The sequence below is a fragment of the Lagopus muta genome, chromosome 11, assembly GCF_023343835.1.
Source record: "Lagopus muta isolate bLagMut1 chromosome 11, bLagMut1 primary, whole genome shotgun sequence".
Lineage (NCBI taxonomy): Eukaryota > Metazoa > Chordata > Aves > Galliformes > Phasianidae > Lagopus > Lagopus muta.
In genome coordinates this window covers 10,923,401-10,946,007 of record NC_064443.1, presented here as the reverse complement: position 1 = coordinate 10,946,007, position 22,607 = coordinate 10,923,401, and the positions used below count along the sequence as shown (strand labels likewise).

Below are 22,607 nucleotides of genomic sequence, written 5' to 3'. Positions count from 1 at the left end.
TGCAGAAGTGGGAGGCAAGTAAAATCACCTGGTGTTTGTTTGAGGCCAGAAACCTTTGTGTTTGCCAAAAGGACAGGTGATCTTTAACAGTCTTATCTGCATTCACTGCAGGGGAGGCATCCAACTTTGCCCTACCTGGACAAGGTGGCAGTTTTCCAAGCACTGTGCTCATTTTGCATAGAACAGAGCAATTTAAAGCTCCCTTCCTCTCCTATACAGACTGTGCAAAAAGGCTGTGTGTTTGCTCATGTTATAATCCAACTTATCAAACCGGTGAGGAACAACAGCATGTTGTGGCCTATTTTCCCTACAAGTACCCCTCCTTCTTTTAGTAAGGAGAAGTGAGAGCTACCTCAAACAACTTCTCTTTTCCAAAGAACGTGTTTTAATGTTAAAACACATTGCTCAAAGCAGAAGTCAAATGCAAAGAACCTGCCGAGATCCCCAAAGGCAGCTCTGCTCTGAATTCACTCTCCCATTTGCAAGGCAGTTTCTGACTTTAAGGGGGTGGTGGTTTCTCTTACCTCAATGAGCGACCCATCTGACCGTATGATGCGGATGACCATCACCATAGGGATGCAGATCATGGAGGAAAGGGCAAGAACCCATCCCAGGCCGATTGCCCACTCAGGGTATGTGTAGACCTTGTTGTAGGTCAGTGGTTTGTACTTGGCCAAAGAAAAGACAAAGCACCCCTGTCGACGAGAAAGGAGAATTAAATGAGTCTCAAAAAGGGTTCAAAGCAGCATGGCTCTGATGCTATCACTGGTCCTAAGGAAGACAGGTAGCAAGAGGCAGAGTTGACAGATACATATTTTAAATGAATGGGGACATTGTTCTTCCATTTAAATTATTATAAGAGCATCTACATCTGCTCATAAGTAAACCTTTGCTTGGTAATAGAGTGTTAAGCGATTGTGCTGAACAGCTGCAGTACATCACCTGTCCTTTTCTGAGCTCAAACACTTGCTAAACATTGCAAGGAGCTTACTTGGAATGCCCTTCCCAGCAAATGAAATAATCTACATTGAGTGTCTGCCTCAGACTGGCAGTCCTGCCTCGGGACTTTTTGTTAAAATGGCCTTGTAGTTCTATTACTCAAAGTAATGCTCTTTGGAGTGCATTACACTTGTGTGTCACAAATACAGTACACAATTTGTGTGTCACAAACGTAATACACAATTTGTGTGGGCAGTCACATTAGCAGACAATGTCTGAGAAGATACCAAGCCTCCAGCAGCTCTGTAAATTGGTCTCTCAATGCTACAGTCTTCACTTAAAGAGAAGCAAATAAGAGGAGGCTTAAAGCTGCCCCGTCAGCCTAGAAATAGGACTCACCACACAAAGAACTGGTGTGATCACAATCCAGCTCCATTTCATCCAGGGACCAGGTCTGTATCCAATCATATCCTCAATGGCATCATAAATATTATCAGCGCCTGTATTGGACAGTGAGTATCTTGATCAGAACTGGACAAATAAAAGCCATGTAAGAACTGCAGAATTACAGCTGCCTTTCTTGGCCCCCAGGGGGTATTTAAAACAAGGGTGTCAGATGTATTGCCCAAATTACCACAGCTGTGAAGTTTAAGATTTTCTCCCTCAGAAGCTCAAAGGCTGGGGGAGTCTCTGCTCCCACACACTCATTATTTAGATGCAGGAGTGCAATGCTAATCCTTCCTGCCCCTGTCATAATCATATTCTTCCCTCCTAAGTCTCGCTGAACTTGCCAGAGAGATCATAGGGAGAAGAACACAACAGCAAATGGTACACCCTGCTTCAACAGAAATTGGACTGGCATAAAAAGAAAGCTTGGCTTATTCTGCTTTCTTAAGTAATACATGAATATTTGAAGAATCAGGGAAACAACCAGTGATAAACACTGATCATTCCCAAGCTACAATCTCAGGCAGCAATGAAGGCTGCTCTCAGACTTTGGTACTCAGCATCACCTAAAAAGAAGGGGACAGAATATACTTTCCTGTCAGCTTTCTTTTTGTATTTTCTATTTGTCTGGCTTGGCCTTTGCAGACATTGCTGCTTTGAAACAAAACTCTCAGAGATGAGCACAAATTTTCATGGCTGGCCAGACTTTCAACTCTGCTCTCTAAACATAACACATATAAACGCTTAATTGTGCCTTCATTAATTAGCGGTGAAAAAAACATTCATTTTTGTGTGGAAAAACACTGAACACCTTCATCCCAGGTGCACATTTGTCTCTAAGTGGCCAGTGCAAATTTATATTAATGGCATGTCAGTGCTGGGGTGATTCTGGGATGGCTGATGATTAAACGTTTGGCTGTCAATACTCTCACTAACTCATCCCAAAGCATCAGGTGAAAGTTCTTCACTTACCATAAACCCAGGCTACAGCAATACATTCAAAGAATGCAACCCACAAAAGGCATACACCACTAGCTGCATAGTAGTCAAAGAGTTGAAAAACATACATGCCACCCTGTAACAGAGAGACACAATGCATTAGGATCCACCAGGAAAAAGATCTGAATACTTCAAGCCCAGCCCCCAGCAAAATCTGCCAGCAGACCTTAGTGACTGCTGCCTAACAAGCAGAAATAGCAAGAAAGTGTCATTGCCTTCCCTGGGGCATGTGCTTGTTTACTAGAGGAAGCATCCTAAACAAGATGACAATCAAACAGAATTAAGCCACTTAGTATAATCTACTGAGACACTTAAGTCTTTCCTTCTTAAAAGTATTTTAGGATGGTCATTTATAGGAACAAGTGACCTGAAGAAGCAGTAGGTCCTTTAACATGAACGCATCACAAGCACTAAAAATGCCATCAGAGAGGGTCTGCACTTACACTCTGAGTGAAAGGACTTTTTTCACTGGAATCTTTTCCTTTCTAACTCCATATATTTACACTGTTCTGCTCCACTCCTCCTTCTACTACACTGAACTGTGTGTGCCTGAAATTGTACTTCAAAAAGGAAATTTGTCAGGCATCTCTGTTACAGGTGCTATTTCAATTCCCACAACTGTCCTCTTCCAGATACAAATACTGCTCAGATTTTATTTTTAAGATAAATAACACAACAACGTTGGAACATATTATTATTATTTATAACAGAATCAATTCAAGAATATTTAATTGATTCAAATCAGTTGAACTAAGACAAAGTCTTTTTTCCCCTGCATGCACTGAATGCGTTCTTAATTTGTTCTACTGAAGGTTCTCCATGTGTTTCATCATTTGGAGCCTGTTGTTAATATTCACACTCATGCTGATCAGAATGAAATTAATGAGAATTCATTACTCCGTTCCTCAGATCTAGGGATGGAAGAAGCTCTTTAGATTTAGAGTGCCATTCCTCTGAGTGGCTAATTCTGATTCACAGCTAAAATAGATCTCAAAATGGCTTTTTTTTTTTAAAAAAAAGAAGCAATTTAAGCAATTTCCAGCAATGCTGTTACATACCTCAGTCACCATAGTTAGTCCCAGAAGATAGCTAAGGAAACATACTATAGCGATGAAGATTTCCCGTCGGTAACCCTTCCTTAGGAAGGATGGGTGCAGATCAACTAATGACGTGATCTGTCCTTCAACTTCAACAAACTAAAGAGGGAAACAACAGAAAGAAGTGACCTAAAAGTTATCCGCCATGCATTTCATCCTAGCTCATAATTAAATGCTCCACAGCAAAGCTTCAATCTCAGTCTGTGGCAGAATGCTGCAGAAAACGAGGTATTTCTCTGTAACCTAAAGGTTAAAGGCTGGGGGAAGTTTTCAGTTTGGAATAAGCTTTCAGAATTGATGTTTGTTTCCTAGCATCCTTGCAAACTACTAAAGGTGCTTTGTGGACGAAGGCCGCAAGGATAAAGGAACTTAATTTGATGACAGGAAGGCACTTATGGCTTTTATGTTGTAGCTGCTCCAGATGAATACGCAAGGCATGCTGGTAGAGAGGCTCAGAGAAAACCCTCTAAAAGCCCAAGCTGCCCAAGTTAGGAGGGTACCAATCAGGTGGTTTTTTTTTGATGTACTAGAAAACCTCACAAGTACTATTTAGATTAATTCCGCAGTTAGATATAATTCTACTCCTGAATTTGCTACAGCAAATCTAGCCAAGGGAAAGCAGGCTTTGATATGAACTAACAGCCCCTCTTGCCTGAACCTGTATTTTCTGAACTGGTGAGCAGAGTTCTTCTGGCTGAGGCTCTGGGGCACTTCATCAATCACGATGGAAATCTTGGTACAGTTCCCATACAACGGCTTGGTAAGCTGTTTGCACAGGTAAAACAAAAACAAAGCCCTGAACAGGTTAGCTAAAGTCTAACCAACTTTTGTACTGACTTGCCATTTGAAAATCACACGTAAGGTTTGTAACCCGAGTTAACCAAGTAACCAAATTTGAATAAAAGTTCAAAGTTTACTGGAAATCAGATGCATTTCACCCACTGAGAACAGTGACTGCTGAGCTCATAAAAAATCCACAGAGATCATTCAGCACTTTCACTTGGCAAGGTACAAAAGCATGAAGAATACTGAAGGCACAGGGATACTATGGACTGCCCCTGTAGAAAGGATCTTCGTTTTGAGTGGGTACATTATTTTAAAACCAACCATTTCTCACAGGGAGTCTATGAAATGGCATTCTGTCAAGAACAGACATCTTTTCCTACCCAGTGTCTCTTTCCTTTCACACAGCTGAGAAGTGCCTTATAGCAACTCTCCCTCTTTGACCATGAGCTGAAACATCTTTTTGAAAACACAGTTGTCCAGCAATAACTCTGCTAGATTTTGCAGCCTCCTGTCTCGTTGTGACTTATGAAAACTGGTTTTGCTCCTAAACACAACCCTTTGGTCTGATTTGATCTTAGCCTGCTTTGGCATTCCAGAAACCTGCTTGACTGCGCTCCAAAAAAACCCAACAAACCAGAGGGGTGGAGGAGAGAAATTAAGTGCTCCAATTAGTTTTAATCATTCTACGCACTGAAGAGCTTTTTAAAATTACCAGACAGCTTCCAATTTGCATAAGCACAGGCTTGCTGAACCACAGCACTGGGAACTTGTAAATTCACTTTGCAGTGATTGAAAGTTGCTCACTAGAGTTCAAAGATTAAAACAAATAGCAATTTGGGCCAGAGTATCAAAAATGTAAGAGAGAACAACTGGCTAAAAATCTATTTAAATATTTATCTTCATACAAGAGAGGACAAATAAACATTCCACCCTCAACAATTAACTTTTTGTAATCTCAGTTCTTTTCCATTGAGTGCAGAAAGCTGTCTGTTGCCCTGAAAACTTGAGCAATTTTGAATGTGCAGTTACTGTATAATCCTTTGCCACATATATTTCCTTGGAGTGAACCATCTAGAAATGATTTACAGGCTCCCTTGTGAAATTTACTTCAACATTCCTATAAGCAACCAGTGAGAAAAGTAACATAACTTCATGGACTAAGCTTTTTGATTTTTTCATGGTCACTAACTAATAACAGTGCGTGCAATGCAATGAGTGCACTGGAAGCTTTCTGTACCATTCAGAGACACTGAATGCACGCTGATGTGCATGATGTGAAAGTCAGAAGGATCCCAAGCTGCTTGGCACCTCTGAGCAGAAGACCTGAAAAAGAGAGTGGTTTTGCCCTTTGTTTGTGAAGTCACTATGGATACAGTGATACTGTGCTTTTTGTGCCTTGTGATGACACTGCAGTTAGAGGAGGTTTTCTGACTCTTAGTAACCTTTGAAGTCAGTACTCCATGAAGCTATTATTTCTTACAAAGCATTTCAATGGTGGTGTATACTAACGGCAGGTGATCGCAAGGGCACGAAATACTCTGTGAACAGACTGCAGTCTTCTTGGATATAAGGAAGAAATTTCTTGTGATAAGGGCAGTGAGGCACTGGCACAGACTGCCCAGAGAGATAGTAGTGCCCTGTACATGGAGACAGCCAAGGTCAGGCTGGATGGGCTTGGAGCATCTGATGGAGCTGTAGGTGCCCCTGTTCACTGCAGTGAGGTTGGACCAGATGGTCTTTAAGGGTCCCACCCAACTCAAATGTTTCTAAATTTCTAAACTCAGGAAGTTCTTCTCCAAAGTAGGAAAATACTGAACATAGCAAAAATGCTGGTATTTTGGGGACAGACTGCACTCATATTTAGACAAGGGTAAGTCCCTCTTGCACTCAGCCAGCTCCCGATGACAAAGACTTGCTAAGCAACATCATGTTGACTACCAGTCAACAGCCACAGATCTATCACACATAGTCCCTGCACCAAAAAGCAACACAGATGAATTCCTCATAGGCAGCATTAGAGAAATTCTCCTCTATAATTCACGCCAGTGTAACTGGCTTTGCCCAGTCAGCACTGAGATGAGAAGCCATGCACCCCTTACCCATCGTACTGACCTGGCTATCCAGTCCAAGCAACAGAAGCATAATAAAAAAAAGGATTGCCCAAAAGGTGGGCAGTGGCATCATGGACACAGCTTTTGGGTAGGCAATGAAGGCCAGGCCTGGACCTAGAGAAAGAGAAAATAGGAAAGGGGGAGGGGAAGGGAAGAAAAACAGTAAGTACCAGCTCTGTGGTAAAGGTAGCACACTCAAATGCAGGAATGCCTGGTTCCGTTCAGATAAATCCAAACGCGGCTGGAAATACCAGAAGTGAAACAGTTTGGCTCTTTTATCTGAAAACGAAGCACGCATGACTAAAGCAGAAACCATAGGCCAACCCCCGAGGCATTGCTAACTGATCACCAGCTTTAACATCTGTTTCAGACATGTCAGTAATGGAGGTGTTCCTACACCTGCCCACAGGGACACAGGTCAGTTTTGGGGCTGGGGGGAGAAGGGGTGACCCAGGGGAATGGCAGAACCCTCACAGCTAGCCCACGTGGTCGTGATGAAGGTGATGATGATGAAACTCTTTTTTATGCAGGGAAGGGATTCTGCTAGAAAAACTCCCAGGGGCCTTCAGTAAGGCAACCACTGCCCCACTCCAGACACAACTTCCAAAACCAGCTTTTCTAGAGCAGGGTTTGCACTCTCAGGCTGCTCCTTTGCTTCTGCAAACCTTTACTGCTGCACTGACCAGGCTAGTCCTAGTTCTATCAGCTGAGGTCCCTGAAACAAATGCCTTCTGCAGTTAGGAGTCCTGTCACCTGGCCAGCTTAGGCAGACCTGCCATAGTGACACTGAGTATTGAGCAACATGACCCACAGCTATAGGATGGGTTGATGCAGTCTGGGGTCACCAGGGGGTTGGGACTAGAGCCTGGTTTCTCTGCCCTGGAAACTAAAGGCTTGTTGTTGAATGCTTTTTCCTAGCCTGGCTCTTGCTGCACCGTGGACCACTCACACCCACACACCGAGCATACAGGCAGTGCTCTCACGTGCTGATCTGCAAAGGATCAGCCTGGAGCTGTGTGCTTTCAGCTATGGATTGGGAGAGCTTCTACTGAGAGAGAAGGAGCCCTCTCCAAGTGGGAGACAGGAACAAGGGGAAGCAGGCATTTACAGCAAGCTCTCAAATTGGCCATAGAAACTGAATTTGAGGGCAGATTTAAATACAGATTAAACCCAGAAATACCTAGCTCAGCTTTAAGAAGCCTTGAAGATTTAACACTTCCCAATTTTGAAGTAGATTTAAATAATTTTCAAAGGTAAAAATGATTTGGTTTTTTAACCGCTGCAGTGTGGGGACAGAACTCTGATCTCTGACCTGTGCAGAAAAATCTCTAAGGCTGCTCTTCCTACCTCCCACTTTTCCTTTCCAACAAGAGAGATGGAAAAAGCAAGAGAAAGAGGTAAAAAAAGATGATTTTTTTTTTTCAAACTAAAGAAAACTTTAAGTCACAGAAAATATTTGAACAGAAATAAATACAAATTAGCCAACAATCAAGCAACTAATTTTATTTAAAATGAAACACTGCTAAGATTTTATATGACAGAAGATACCAAAAAAATGGTGAATGTATCAAATTGGGGGGGGGAGGAAAAGTTTTATTTTTCCCCCAACTCAGTGGCTACAGGAGATCCTCCCTCAGGCAGAACTGCTACTAGATGGCATTTGCAGTTATCTGTGCAATTACGAGACAGATGTAAAACTGCTCTCCTCAAAACCCGCTGCAATTCTGTATGCTTTGGCCATCACAAGCGTCCCTGTACTGCACTACAGACAAGTAACAAGTGCCCTAATCCCTCTTGCAGCTTTTATGTTATTGCATGTGTGGTAAAGTATTTCTTTCAGTCAAACAGAAATGCAGTATAATTTAAACTGGACTCACTATGATATTTTTTGTGTCTACAATGCTTTGCTTTCTCCCTTTAAAATCAGATGTTATTTATTAAAGGTCTGATTTCACTGGGAAGCCAAAGGGGGTTTAATTTAACTCTGGTGTAAGCCTACTAAAGCCAGTGGAAGCCAGCAGGAGCCACTCCTTGCTGATGACAAGGTGTGCTGGGAACACTGCTACAAGGCTGAATTTGGCACAGGTTAAAAAAAAAAAAAAAAAAAAAGGGGCCATGAGATTCTTCTGCTGGCAAATTTATGGATGTTCCCTGGATGGCAGGAGGGCAGACAAGGAGATAAACAGTGTCATGCACAGGTCACAGGGGACTTAACACTCTGGGCAGAGATGGGGGCAAGCAGCAGGCACTGCCACTGTGGACAGTATCCTCTCCCCAGGGCTAGAGCCAAACAGCAGTGCTTCTGATCACCTTTTTTTCTGACCTTGTGTCATGAGAAATCAGAAAAGAAAACGCCCAAAAAAGAGGCTGAACCACCTGCTGAATGTCTGTGCTCTGAGAAGTCAGCCCCAGCTCTGGGATGGGGCTTCCTCCATGGCCTGGGACGCTTGTCCCAGCAGGACTAACTGGTCTGCAGCAGCTCCACACCAGACCTCTGCTGAGGAAGGCAGCAAAGAAGGCCATGGGAAGTGGTTTGGATAATCTCGGTAATGCTTACTATCATATAAAACGTGGCTTACTATTTAGCCAAAGTTCAGCCAGAGATGATGAACAACTCACTGAACTGCTGAGGTGGTTGCAATGCCCAGCCACCAGCAACTAGGGCTGAACTGAAATGAACTAGAAAACCTTAAGGAATAAATACAAAAATAATCAAGAGACCAAAAGCAAAGTTTAGAAGCCAATCAGTGCCCTTGTCGTTTCAGCTATGAAGATGGGATTATCATACCAATCTTCTTTGAAAAATACTAGGTAGACACTAAGTTTAACATTAAAAAAAAATTAGTTAATAATGCAACGCTGCTACAAAATTGTTTGATTCTTAAAATTGCCAAGCAACAGGAACATTGCTGCCTGTTTATCAGAGATTTAATTAATCAAAATTAGCATAAATATTGACCAGAAAAAAAAAAAAAGCAACCATTTCAAAATGCTACTCTTGGAACTGATCCATCTAGATCTTAAAAAAAGAAATAATAAAATGTGCTGTTTATGATTCACTCAATAGGATTATTCCCTTGCTTCCTGTTTTCAAACAAAGCAATCAACTGGGGATCAAAATAAGCATGGTGGCCAAAAGTGTGAACTAATTGCACTCGCAAGAGCTTCGCCAATTGCAACCACCCAAGAATCCAGTGGTGCCACCAATGTCATTAGTTTTTCATTAGCTTCTGTCAACTGAGATATTTTTTCTTAAAGACTTAACTCCTGGAGTCATACGATTAGGAGATATATTGAATTTTCTTCGTAAGAGCATGCTTCCAGAGAAAAGCTTTCAAATACTATGCAGGAGAATTAAAATTGAAAGAAAAAAAAAGAATGAGAAAGAAATGTCAAAGGTGCACTCAAATGACATTACTGTTGTTTGAGTCCGATTAGCTTTAAGACTGCATCACAGCTGTTCATTATATTTGAGTTGTAACCACCTAACCTGCCTGTGCTGTGTGCAAGTACAATGCTACGCCTGCCCTCCCAGCCAAGACATGCATGGGGAAAAAACATCATCTGTCACAAATGTCACAAGCTGGGAGGATTTAGCCTCCTTCAGCTGCACGTGCGTGGCTGAACATTCATGGGGAGAACACTTCTGAAATAATGGAAGAATAAAAGTGTACATCCAGTTTCAGAAAGAACTTCTCACAGTTACATCAACCTCATCCTGGAGCTACAGAGGACAAGTGCAGGACTGTGACAGCTAGAGTCCCTGTGGATGACATCTTCCACAGAACGCAGGAGAAGGAGGCTCTCCCATTTCTCTGCCTTTCAGTGAGACTCAGGAATATATGCATGTATGTCCCCTCTGAAGGCCAAGATAATACTCCCACTGCTGTGAGCAAGCAAAAGTAAGCTATGAAAAATGCATCAGTACTGGCTATTTGCATTTGAATGAAAATAAAGGTAGTCTGAAAAGAAGGATGGAATACATTTTTGAGTCAATGAACATTCTGGGCCCTAGATAATGGCATGGCTATCATACCTCTCATCTCAACTCAAATGGATTAGAACATTCTAGGAAATATATTCACTGCTCTGTTAATCAAGAGAGTAATTAATACAACCCCACTAACCATCACTGCCCTCGATGAAAGCCCAAATCAACAGTGTGCTTATTGTTCTGGAGATTATGGGAAATCTTGTTCTGTTTTTATTGCTTAGATGTTAGCTGATTGAGTCTGCAGAACTTTGCTCACACGCTAGGCGGCAGTGCCCACCACCACTGCCACCAATACCATCGTACCTGACTCTGCCACATCAGCAATGTTCACCCCTTGCTCTTGTGCCATGAAGCCCAGGACGGAAAAAATTGCGAAGCCAGACACAAAACTGGTACCACTGTTCAGGCATCCCAGCAGCAAACAGTCCCTAAGTCACACATATGTCATGGAGCAAGTTAATTAAAAAAAAATTAACCCATTGTCCCTACTTTATTTACATCATTTAGCTAAAACACTAAACCCCCTTAGATGGAAACTTGCCTATAGCAGTTGTATTTGTACTTGTTGTAGCTCCCCAGGGAAGTCATTGCTCCTAAGCAGATTGCATATGAGAAGAAGATTTGTGTCCCTGCATCTATCCAGACCTAAAGGGAAAGACAGAAAGACTGTTACTAACAGCATTGCTTCATTGCAACCCTCAGCACAAACACACAGTTCAAACTATACAGTATCAACAAAATAATTGATTCCAATGAGGGTGATAGCTATGGGATCAGGGAGGGTGGGGAAGAAAACATCACATTTGCAAACTTGGCTTTTGAAGGGAAAAGAGAATTGTTAGCATCACAACCCACAAGAACATCAACTCTTCAACAGTTCCAATATTCCTTCCCCAGAGAGGCTTAATATTTCTGGCCTCTTAGTCATTCAGCTGATCCTTCCTGTTGGTGCAACAGTAACTGTGCTTCAGAGCAATAGGAAATGCAGAAGTATTTATAAAACTGCTCATTTCTGTTTTAAGTCATTTCAATTAGAATCAGCTGACAGTGACTAAACTGAGGATGTGAAAAGCTTGAGAAACACTTTCTTTTACTTTGTTTATTTTCTTAATTTTCTAGCTGTTTTTGTAACTGTTTAAATGCAAGATAAAAAGCCACAGGGGTGGGGGAAGAACAAGCAAAGTACAATGCACTGTGTAAGATGCGTATCTGACCTCGGTCTCATGATTCTTTCTTCTGATTATACTTTAAAAACATGTACAGAAGTAAATAACATTACAATATGAACTAGCTTAGTAAAGACATAGACATCAAAATGCATCCACTGAATTACATCTGTTCACTTCTTTCTGCAAATGCAAGCCTGCTAGCATCAGTAGAAACCACCACAGAAACAGAATAAGTGAGAATCAAGACTGCAACCATTATTTTCTCCCTCCCACCACTGCTTTCCAGAACCCTCTTGATAGGTGGTATGTCCTTGGAGATGATGCTTGTGCTAGACTGAGGGAGGGGACCTGCCAGCTCACACAAATCTCTTTTACATTATCAGCTAATAGTCTGGGTTTAGGGCTAATAGTAGATCATAAAAATGATGGAGTCCCATAAAAGATGATGCATTCATAAAATATAATGTCTCCTATGAACAAGGTATCTTACATAGAGGGCATGACTAAAGAATGAAACAAATTTCCACAGTGTTTCTTTCAATTGCACTTTTTCTACTTCAGTTATTTACCTACCAGTGGAGTTTTATTTTAACCAAATACTCAGTAGGAAGAAATAGCAAGGAAAGCCATTATTCTATCTCACTGTGACAATCACTTCATTATTTTCAAGGATTCCTAGTTTCCTATTTTTGGTTAGGAACAAGTGTATTGCTTTGGTTGTACTTTTGGGTGGCTTTTTTTTGCATTTCTCACATGATTCCTATAGGCTGGTGTGCTGAAATGTCTCCATACTTGCCCTTTGTGAGCACAGACTCCTTACCCTCATAGCCTACGAAAATGGAGTAAGTCTAGCTGCCACTCACCAAGGCAAACTAACTTCTCTGCCCCTCAGAAAGCATTTTTCTCCACCTTATCGTATTACTTTCCCAATCTCCTCCTTCAGAGCAGTAGGTACTGAGGTGACACTGGTACTCACAGTTGCTGTTTGTTGCTCCATCTGTGAAGCTCACGTTTCTCTCCTTTGAAACTAGACTACGCTCATTAAAAAAATGCATCTCCCTTACCTTACCAACAAGAAAGCTGAGATTGAATAACAGGACAGAATTTACAGCCTCAGAGTCCTTTGACACAAAAAGAAAAACACACATGCACACACACACATACATACATATGGAAAGATGCATTAACACATATAACAAGTGACCTTCTCAAGCAGATCTCTGGAAAATACAACCCAGCATTAATGTTCATGTTATATTTGGACCTCAAAAGACTGTGGAAAAAATCTATTGCCATTACATCACCACCATCACCCTCCACCATCCCTCTCTGTGCAGGAAATCATCCCGCTCCCCACTCCTGGTTCCATACCTGTGGGTCAGCTAACCGTGAGATATCAGGGTAAAGATAAAACTTGATGCCTTCTGCAGCTCCAGGCAGGGTCACACCACGGATGAGCAGAACAAGGAGCATGATGAATGGGAACGTGGCAGTGATGTACACTACCTGGGAATACAAAGAAATCACACGGTCAGTCTGTGGCACTTGATGCTACACCTCCATCAACAGGAATTCAATGCAGGGACCGTTTCTGGTTTTCTTCAGTTGTGTGACTCTGCTGCCAGCCCTGTTTGCCGTGCAACCTCACACCACTCCTACAGGCAATTCCAAGGAGCACTTCATTTGGATGAAGATAAGTTGGTCCATGCTCCTGCATCTCCCTTCCCTTCAACTTGAAGACATTAAGACATTCAGATTGCCATCAGCCTCAACAGTGGTAATTTCCAGTCCCATAACTTTTTTTTTGCCCTTGCTGCTTACTCAGCAACACCATTATTGTAAACTAAGGTTCCATTCACCCAGTTTTGAGAATGTCTTCATTATCTTTAACTTCCATTCCTACTCTATTTAAATAACAGCCTGCTTCTTATCTTTCATTTGATGAAAGAGCCCTTTGCTTTAATCCCCAGCACGAGGGTTAATTTAGCATGCATTTGGACAGTTCTATCTTTAGACCCACACTTTTTGACCTCTAACATCTTGTTTTCTTTGCTCACCAGTGTTTTCTCTCATTTTTCATATAACTGCTGTGTTACAGTGAAGAGCCACTACAGTCCATGAAAGGTCTTTTTTCATAGTCAGATGATCCCCCCCAGGTAATTGCAGTTTGCTGACTTGATTTAAAACATATTTTTGTTTTCCACAATTTGTTTAGCTCCAGCAAAGCTCCTGGGATGCACCATTTTTCTTTTTAAGTGTGTCCTCTGAGAGTAACCAGGAGAACTCAAAGCCTCCATGGCCATAGTAATTCAATGGTGACAGACTGGTTTTGTAAAACAAAAGGAAACCTTTTCACACAGGTCTTTTTAAAATCCCTCTTTCGAAATCTCTGTGTATTTGCCCCTAACAAATAATATGCCTTACACATTAGCCCACTTCCACCAAAGCTGATGGATTATAGGTGGTTTTCTTTGCTTTCTAATTTTTAATGTGATCCAGGCCTATGATAAATTAAAGTTTTCTTACCAGAAAAACATCCCCATATGTGTTCACAAGAGCTGAACACACAGCACTTACGAAGTGGCCTTTGCCCTCCAGGTAAGGATTCTCTTCTAACATTGAAGGAATTTTAGAGATCAAACACAACTATTATTTTTCCCCATAATTTAGTGTTTATTTGTCCAACATGCTACTACGGGATTTAAATTATTTCCCCCTACTCTCCAAAGAGCCATTAACACACTGGAACCCAGGGAAGTGCTATAAACAGTGATCTGCTAAAGTAAACTAGACTTCTCAAATAATTCAAGTGCTCCATTAGAGTTTACGGTTTACTTTTGTTTGACCCCAAAGTTAATGGAGTCAACCAGAGACTTTCCAATGGCTTTGCTGGGCTTTGGCTCCACACCCCCATGAGCTCAGGCACTGTGGAAAGGAGGCAGTGAATTCCTACTGCCAACTTTGTCTTGTAAGATGAAAATTTTGCTGGGTTTACTCGAAGTAAAACCTGCCAGTAGCTCATTTTAACAGACCTGTTTTCAACCTGTTAAATTCACAGGGATGTGAAACAATGTGCCATAGGGAACGTGCAAAATCCCTCAGAGCCACCTTAACCTTTACCAAGAAGAAACCAGGCTCACAAAAAGTACCGAGCAACGTGTGCTTCCACTCTACTGCTATGGGAGGTTTATTGTGCTCTCCTTTACTGTTAAATTTACACCATCATCTCACTGGGTCACATCAATCAGCAGGAACAGAGAAGCAAACATTTTTGTCAACATGTACTTTAGAGGTGTGGACAGAACTGGCAGGAATCCAGAACAAGGCACCAGCATGATTTTAATGAGGCTCCGTGATAAAAATCACAGAAAGCAACACAGAAACGACAATAAAATAAGCAGTTTAGTCAACAGTGGAACTAATAAGGACCAGCTTTGTAGAGAATTTTGTCTCCCTGTTGATTCTGCAACACAAAAGGAGATAAAACTGCAAAATAACGTGTTTCCTGCAGTTGAGGAGCTCTCATTTGCTCTCTGCTCCCAACTTCCTAAGGTCTAACAAAAGGTGAGTTCACGCTCTAGCTTCTTCTCAGCTAGGACATAAACAGTCGCTCCCTTCCACCCAGCTGACTAGAAACGTGTGGAGCTTCACATCCTGAGACCTCCCTATCTCTGTTAATTTACCCAAAAAACTGACTCAACCAACAGGTTTGAAAGTTAGGAGAGAGACATGGCTTCAACAGCGTTTTCTCAGGGAACTAGGATTAAAAGCACTACTGTATGCAAGGGGATAACACCATGCTTCAAATTGTTTAGTGATTGGCCAAGAATGCTATAATTTGTTTCTTGCACTGGAGTAGGATGAGGTGCAGGGATGATGTAACTGTTATCCTTTAAAGAAAAACATGACTCCAAAGTGCGCATAGTAAGCCTAAATCAAAAGAATATCCAGGATCTCTGTTAAGGACAGTGCCTGTAAACAAGCACCTAAGTTTAGTCTTCTCTGTCTACACAGAGCTCTTAAGTAAGCAAGCAGCATTTCAAAAATGCTACACATCCAGCATTTTCCACTGGCTTAAAACATCCCTACCACAGCTATGTTAACATCCACTCCATTACACTGAGAATGAACTTGGCTGGTGCGAGAGCACGGGCAGGGAGTGCAGAGCTCTGTGCATCGTAAGCCTAAGACTCTCCAAGCTCATTACATGCATCAGTAGGATGCTTGTCCTCAGAGAAGTAAAACATGCCATTGTCTGCTTCTTGATGCCAATCCAGGAACGGCTACTTGACTCAGGCATTTTGGGCACCGGCTTTCCAGTGGCAGCTGAATCCAAATCCCTGCTTTATTCAGTGCAAAAATACAACTATTTGCAAAGAAATTATGAGCATAATTAAGAAGAACATTACTTCGTATCCTTGCCGTCCACTAACTACAGTGATTATAAAAAGGGTGAACGAGCACTTACTTTCCCAGTGGATTTGACTCCTTTCCAAATGCAGAAGAAGCATATCACCCAGACGAGGAGGAGACACAGTGCCAGATCCCACTTGATAATACCAATATCTTCAATCCCTGAGGACAAGCTCAGTACGTTGCGCCTGAGTGTATGAAAGGAATCGGAACAAAAGAAAGATGCATGAGCAGAGTGATACTGAGTCTTGCTGTGATGTCTGCAAGTACAGGATGGTGCTTGGGGCAGCACATGCATGGGTAGCTCTCAGCCTTCTGCCTGCTAATTCAGAACAGCTTAAGCGAACGAAACTAAGCTCTGCATGCCTAGATCTCCCCTAGCTTTGTGGCACTCTTTTGCTTAATATGTTGCACAGCATTTCACTTTAAGCTCTTTTAGCAGCCCACAATTACCTCAGTATGAGGTAAGAAACTATTTTGAAATCAGTGTGGCTTTTGCATTTGCTGTCTTGAAGGTGTTAAGATAAACTCGCCCCAGCACTGCCTACCTCCTAGCTCCATCACAGACATTTCTTACTATTCTACACCCATTTTCTTCTTTCCATTACCCCCCATGGCCCTGCACACAAGCACTGTCTTGCCTGCACTCAGTGACCACTTCCATACCCTGAACTAGCACGAACTATTTGCTGAACTGTATTCTGTTACTTAGGTTAATAAATAAAAAGATTCCTGTTTTAAGATGGGTCTTAAGGATTAGGGCCAGGGCCAGTTTTTTCCTTGAATTAATTAAACATTTTTGTTTGTATGTTTCAACTAGAAAGGAAAAAATAATGAATGAAGTCACTGATGGAAAATTTGCAATTAAGTTTTTGGAAAAAAACCTGAACTGACCAGCTTAATAGGACTCAAACCTTCATCCATCTGTTTTTGTGACTCTGTTCGCCAAATTCACTTGGATTACCTGTGTGAATGTGTTCTCACATCAAACACTTTATTCTCCCTGAACGTGTGTGCATTTTGCTATGGGAAAGGACTAATGGCACCAGACAGGGTAAGTCTGCCCTAATCAGCACAGCTATTCAACAGTTATGAAAAACCCCTTAGTAATGAACGTCTGGCATAGAGTTGCAGTCCTGGTTCACCTGAGAGTAAAGAAATCAAGGAAAACTCACTGTGAATACACAAAAGAAGAAATCACATTTATAAGACAAATTTCTGCTGCAACCTCTCATGGCTTTTTAAGAAATAGATGCCAATTTTCCAATTTACAGGCAGTTCATACTAAAATGTAAAAGGCAGCCTATAGAGCTAGCTCTCAGGAAGCAATGAGTAATTAACTGCAAACACATTTCAGGATAAGGATATCTATGAATGCATTCAGTTAAGATTTCATTGCTTTTTATTAGGGGAACTAGAAGTGAATGGCTGTCTCACCCAGAATATGCCCCAGCAGCCCTGCCCAGCTCTCCTGGAAGGTACCCCACGGGTCACTGAGAGCCAGCTATGTTATTTCTCTGTGGCCTGGCAGCAAGCACACAAAGTGATGTGCTGCCTTTCTCTATCTTGAATTCTCTGGTCTCACAAAAGCTCAATACCTTAAAGAATCCACCCAGAATTACCAGTGGGGTCTCAGAGTTAAAACTGTTTCATGAAACCTAAACCAACATTTTTTGCAGAAAAAGCACTCAACCTGGATTTGTAATGTCCTGAAAATTCAACTTCAGGAAGCTGTAGGATCCAGGCTATGCCGATACCTCTTCAGTTTTGTTACACAACCCACTGCTGCAGAGACTGAGCCAAGCTCACTCACCTCACTCACTCAACTCACTTCATACTATGTATGCATGAATTTGTTGCTAATTATAATTTATAGTCATGATGCTGTCATTAACTGTCTTTAATATTATATCACTGGGGCAACAGGCTGGGGCGGAGTTCTTTGCAACCATGAATCCCTGAACTTTGTTCATACTCTTGAATCGTCTAGTGATGTATAGCATGGAAATGTAACAGGAGCAGCAACTGGCTTTAGAACATAAACAAAAACAAAACAAGGAGAGTTACACAATCTTTGAAGGATATTCCAGCTCATTAATTAAGTGAATGCATCCAGAACTTACATACCAGGAAAGGCGAAGCACCCTGACAGACATGAATAGCTAACGCTGAAGCAGTACGTACCAGAAAGCTCTTACAAGGGAGAACATGAAACAACTGTTAAAATTCTCCATTTACCCCCAAAGGCAGAGACAGCTGCCCTCGATTTACCTCGTTTTTGTGTTGCTCCCCTCAAGATTACATGCCATTAGCATGTGATGGTCTTTCTTGGGATTTGGATGAAAAAAGTCTGCTGATTACCCAATATTTATCAACACTTGGCCAGCACCAGACAATCAGAGGTTTTGTTCAACCATAATTATCCCATAACAATTATCCTTTATGCATTAATGTGTGTGTAAGCCTTTAAGGTTTGGGGCTTTAAAATAAAATCTTCAGAAGTAAGACCTGAAGCATGTGATACCAAGAGGTAAGTCCCTGATACAAAGCCAGATTTGCTTAACCCCCTTTTATTGCTGCTCAAGCAAGCATGTGATTTGTACAGAACATTAATTCAAATGAACTGAAATGTCAGGCTGTACTATATGTCCAGCCAGGCTGAGGACACGTGTTGTTCAACATGAAGAGGTTAATGCATCAGTGTGGTCAATTATATCTCTGCAGAAAGCAGGAGTGATGAGGACACTACATAAATCTCCCGCAATAAAAACAGCATTGGGTTTCAGAAACCAAATACTCAAACCCCTAAATTAAATTGGAATTAATTGTGCCACAAAGCAGATGGATATCTTCGGTTAAATGCTATTTATTGACCTGTCCTTTCAATGCGGGTAGCTGGCTGGCTGGCAGCTGGCATTGTCTACGATGGCAAAGTGCTCATAAAGTTCTTGAGATTATTTTTAATTTCAGAACCATAAAGTATAGTAGTATGGCCTTGTAAAATCTACGTTGCTTTAATGACAGCAGTGCTGAGTGATCTCTCTCTGTCCTTCCTTGAAGACACCAACAGTTGTTTATGCAGAGAGAACAGCTATTTTTAATACTCCTGTAAGAGCAATGAGTCCCGAAGGCAGCTCAATCTGTTAAGGACAGTTTGCTCATGATGAAACTCTGAGCTACGGACGGTATGTCTGTATTATTAGTAGTATGGAGCCAAATCCCTCCCTGGCACAACTCCAGGGAGGAGTTTAGTTCATGATGTTTAAAACCGCTATTTGAGAACAAAAGTTAAAGTGACTGCAAAGTACTTGGGAAGCTGCCTGAGCAAGCACTGGTTGCTGAACAACCTTTGCTCTGCTGTGCTAAAGAAATGTGGGGGCACAAACCTATTTGTCTGGGGAAGGTGGAAAGGAAAGCACTGTAAGAACCGAGAATTTCCTCTCCAGCTTTGGGCACCCCCAGTCTGACTACATGCAGTAGGCAGTGCCTACAGGAGGATTTGGCTCAGCTTGCAGAGTTTTGAGGGCAAAAACTTGATTTATTATAGAGGGAACTTAACTAAAAGCTCCACATCCATGGGGACATAATTCCCCCAGCCCACAAGCAGGGTGCCCTGCCCCCTTGTACCTACTGTAGGGTTACCCATGGTGTCTGGTGTCCAAAGTTTTGGATCTCATTGAAGGGATCCCACCAGCTCTCCACATGTTCTTTGCACCTTGCTGCTCTCCTGCCTTTGAGTTCATTTCCCATGTTAACTTGCACTACCTCCTACTACTGTTCCATCTTGTTGGCTTCTTCAATCTTTTATCATGCTTTTTCTTTTACCACTCACTTTCCCACTCCAAGCCCTACTCCCTCTTCTTCATGGGATCAGTTACCTTCTCAGTCTCCTAAAGAAGACATACCTGCTGGGGCCTCATGGAGACAAGCCAGTTGCTAAGTTTATGCATTACAGGAACAAAAGCTCCTGGGGACAGGAGGACAACTCTGCAGCCCCATCAGGAAGCTCCTAAGCTACTGAATGGTACAAGAGGACCAGTGAGCAAACTTAGTGCACAAAACTAAGATGAACACACTGCTCCTAAAATCCTGTGAGAGCAACTGTATGTGATGGCAATACGTGCTTATTACCAAAGCCTTGAGACCTTTGAACATCCCACAAAAACAGCTGTTCACTTGGATTCAAGACCCTGAGTACCAGAGTGGGAGAGTACAAAGGAGTAAGAATTGCTTCCTCTTCTCCCATAACTCGCCTTCAAGTTTCCCAAAATACCCAAAGTTGCCATTTAGCAAATCTTTCCTTACTTTCTATTCCACTCACAAGGGAGGAAAACACCTGGGAAAGTATCAGTCACTCAGCAAGTAAAGGCAGTGCTTGTGGCAAGGGGAAAACAGCTGTTCTCTCAGCCTGCACCCCATCCCTCACGTTGATCTCCAGTGTATTTTGACAAACTGCTCATCAAGACCTGCTCTGCACTTTGTACTTTGGCTCTTGCATTACAAATTTTAGCACAGCTCGTAATAGCATTTTTTGTAAACCTAATGCATGCCAGATACATTTGGCATGAACATAATTCCCGCTGGGGGTATTGGCCGAAGCTTCCTTTTAAAAATAGAGAAGTAGGTACAAGTTCATCAGGGAACCAAACAGAATTTAAACATGCTGAAAGATAAGCTGGATCAGAAACTTATTCTACTGCTAATCGATTATCGCATCAAGCCAAGAAAAAAGAATGATTTTCTTCCTAAGCTATATATAGATCCTTTGGATTTAAGTTTCCCTACAGGTGTCTTCCTCTGCTGCTATGTTTTGACAACTGTATAAACACTCAGAGATTTGAGGTTGTGCCTGCTCAGAAATAAGTTATGCAATATAATTTTGAACTTGAAAAATAACAGAGAAATGGAAATAAGAAGCTTAAGCCTGACAAAATCCAGGCATCAAGTAGAACAGAACTCCTCAAGGACTGCAGAAGTAAATGATGGAACAAAGATGACCAGAGAAACCTACAATACGGGACAACACCTCTGTCAGTTTTACTGATGAGGTCACGCCTCGCGTCTTTGTCAAAGCGATATACATTGTAGTTTCATGAAGTGCACTGCAGATGACAACAGCAAGGGAAGAGGCAACCACAGAGGTGGTGATTTGTCACTGCTTCTGTTTTAAATCCCTGCCGCCAGGACATCTGAAGTGACTTGTTTCTATTCTCTTGCTGAATTTGGAAAAGCCCAGAGAAGAACCAAACAGAATTTCCTCCAAACTAGAAATTGCACTGGCCTGTTAGGGCTCCCCACACTCTCTAGCGGAGTGTGGTTATACATCTAACTTCCTCCACTACTCCCAGACTTACCGGTCTGCCAAATGAGCAATATCTAGCCTAATTCTCTTCTCCTATCTAGCACTCCCCATTAAACTTCTGCAAAATCTCAGGCATGACCCTTGGCATCCCCCACAGCATCCCAAAGGTGCCATGAAGATGGAGTACTTACTCCCAGAACTCTGTGACAGGAGAGGTGAAGTTAGTGGCATTCAGTGATATCCAGAGGGTTTTGTTCTTCCTGAGAGTGTCTTCCACACAGGTCGGTGTGTTCCACTTCTGGTGGCAGTGTGCCCACGGCAGGACGCTCTGGAACGACTGGAACAGGTAGTAGAGTCCCCAGGCCAGGATCACAATGTAGTACACGTTCAGAAGGGACACAATCACTATGGAAGCATAACCAATTCCTGGTGAGAGGGGAAGAGAAAGGAAATAGGCACAGATGTGATACGCGGTCCTTGCTAGGGTGCCTTGTGAGGTCAAAGACCTGTTGCTACTGCAGTTCCTGCTGCACTATGGACTCGTATCCCTCTCTCCCACATTGCTGCTGGAAAGTGAACTCACACATAAGCATTGGCCACTGTCTTTGACTTCTACTGGCACTCAGGGCTGAACTTCAAGCTACGGCTTGCTGAGATTGAAGGGGAAGAGATGCAGGGAATCTACCCAATTTTACAGGGGCCTTATTACAAGAAAGTTAAAGCATCACACTTCATTTATTTGAAAGCTACACAATCAACTGGCTCAGCTCCGTATAAATGCAAAAAAAAGGCAACTCTTGAATGAGTTAGAAAGGAAAATTCCAGAGTTATCAAACTGAAAGCTGCTGTTTCTGCCCCAATTTCACTTGTGCAAAAGAAGCACGATATTTGTAGCTGTTATGCTTAATTAGATCAATGTTTAACTTTGCTATCAATATTTGACGATAAAAAATGTTCCCTGTTTGTTTTTAAAAGCAGGGTCATAGGCAGATAAGGCCGAGTGCCATACAACTCAGGGAGGTGGTGGAATGCTGTTCCGGTGGATTTAATTAAATACCACAACTGTTCTCCTGAAGCTGCTATCTCTCTTACCTTGGCAGTTAAGCCCTGCTGGCAGATCCATACTACATGTCAAGTCAGAAGCAATCACTATTTTTGTAAATACAAAGTGAAAGGACTCTAAGAAGCCTCATTTTCTGAAAATTTTTCAGTATATAGACTATACTGTAGTATTAGCATATTGAACAACAGGAGTGAGGTTTGGCACTTAGGAATGACAGGGAACAAAAAGAGTTCATTTACAAAAACTTAGAGCAGACTCCCAAAAGAGGATGAAAGGCCAATGAAGGT

At 42.0% G+C, this 22,607-nt stretch overlaps 1 protein-coding gene across 16 annotated transcripts in view; it reads right to left on the bottom strand.

Annotated features, from left to right (window-relative positions):
- Nucleotides 1-22,607, bottom strand: part of SLC6A6 (solute carrier family 6 member 6) — a 93,832-nt gene that overhangs the window by 7,187 nt on the left and 64,038 nt on the right. For all 16 annotated transcript variants that reach the window (XR_007379347.1, XM_048957658.1, XM_048957655.1 and 13 more), the window contains 10 exons: nt 21,449-21,683; nt 16,011-16,143; nt 12,914-13,048; nt 10,915-11,018; nt 10,677-10,801; nt 6,381-6,493; nt 3,444-3,581; nt 2,359-2,461; nt 1,339-1,439; nt 525-695 (listed from right to left, as the gene is read on the bottom strand). Coding sequence is in view for 15 of the 16 variants with exons in the window: in XM_048957658.1 (XP_048813615.1) it covers nt 525-695; nt 1,339-1,439; nt 2,359-2,461; nt 3,444-3,581; nt 6,381-6,493; nt 10,677-10,801; nt 10,915-11,018; nt 12,914-13,048; nt 16,011-16,143; nt 21,449-21,683 (1,358 nt within the window). In the remaining variant the exon portion in view is untranslated. The remainder of the gene's footprint in view (nt 1-524; nt 696-1,338; nt 1,440-2,358; nt 2,462-3,443; nt 3,582-6,380; nt 6,494-10,676; nt 10,802-10,914; nt 11,019-12,913; nt 13,049-16,010; nt 16,144-21,448; nt 21,684-22,607) is intronic.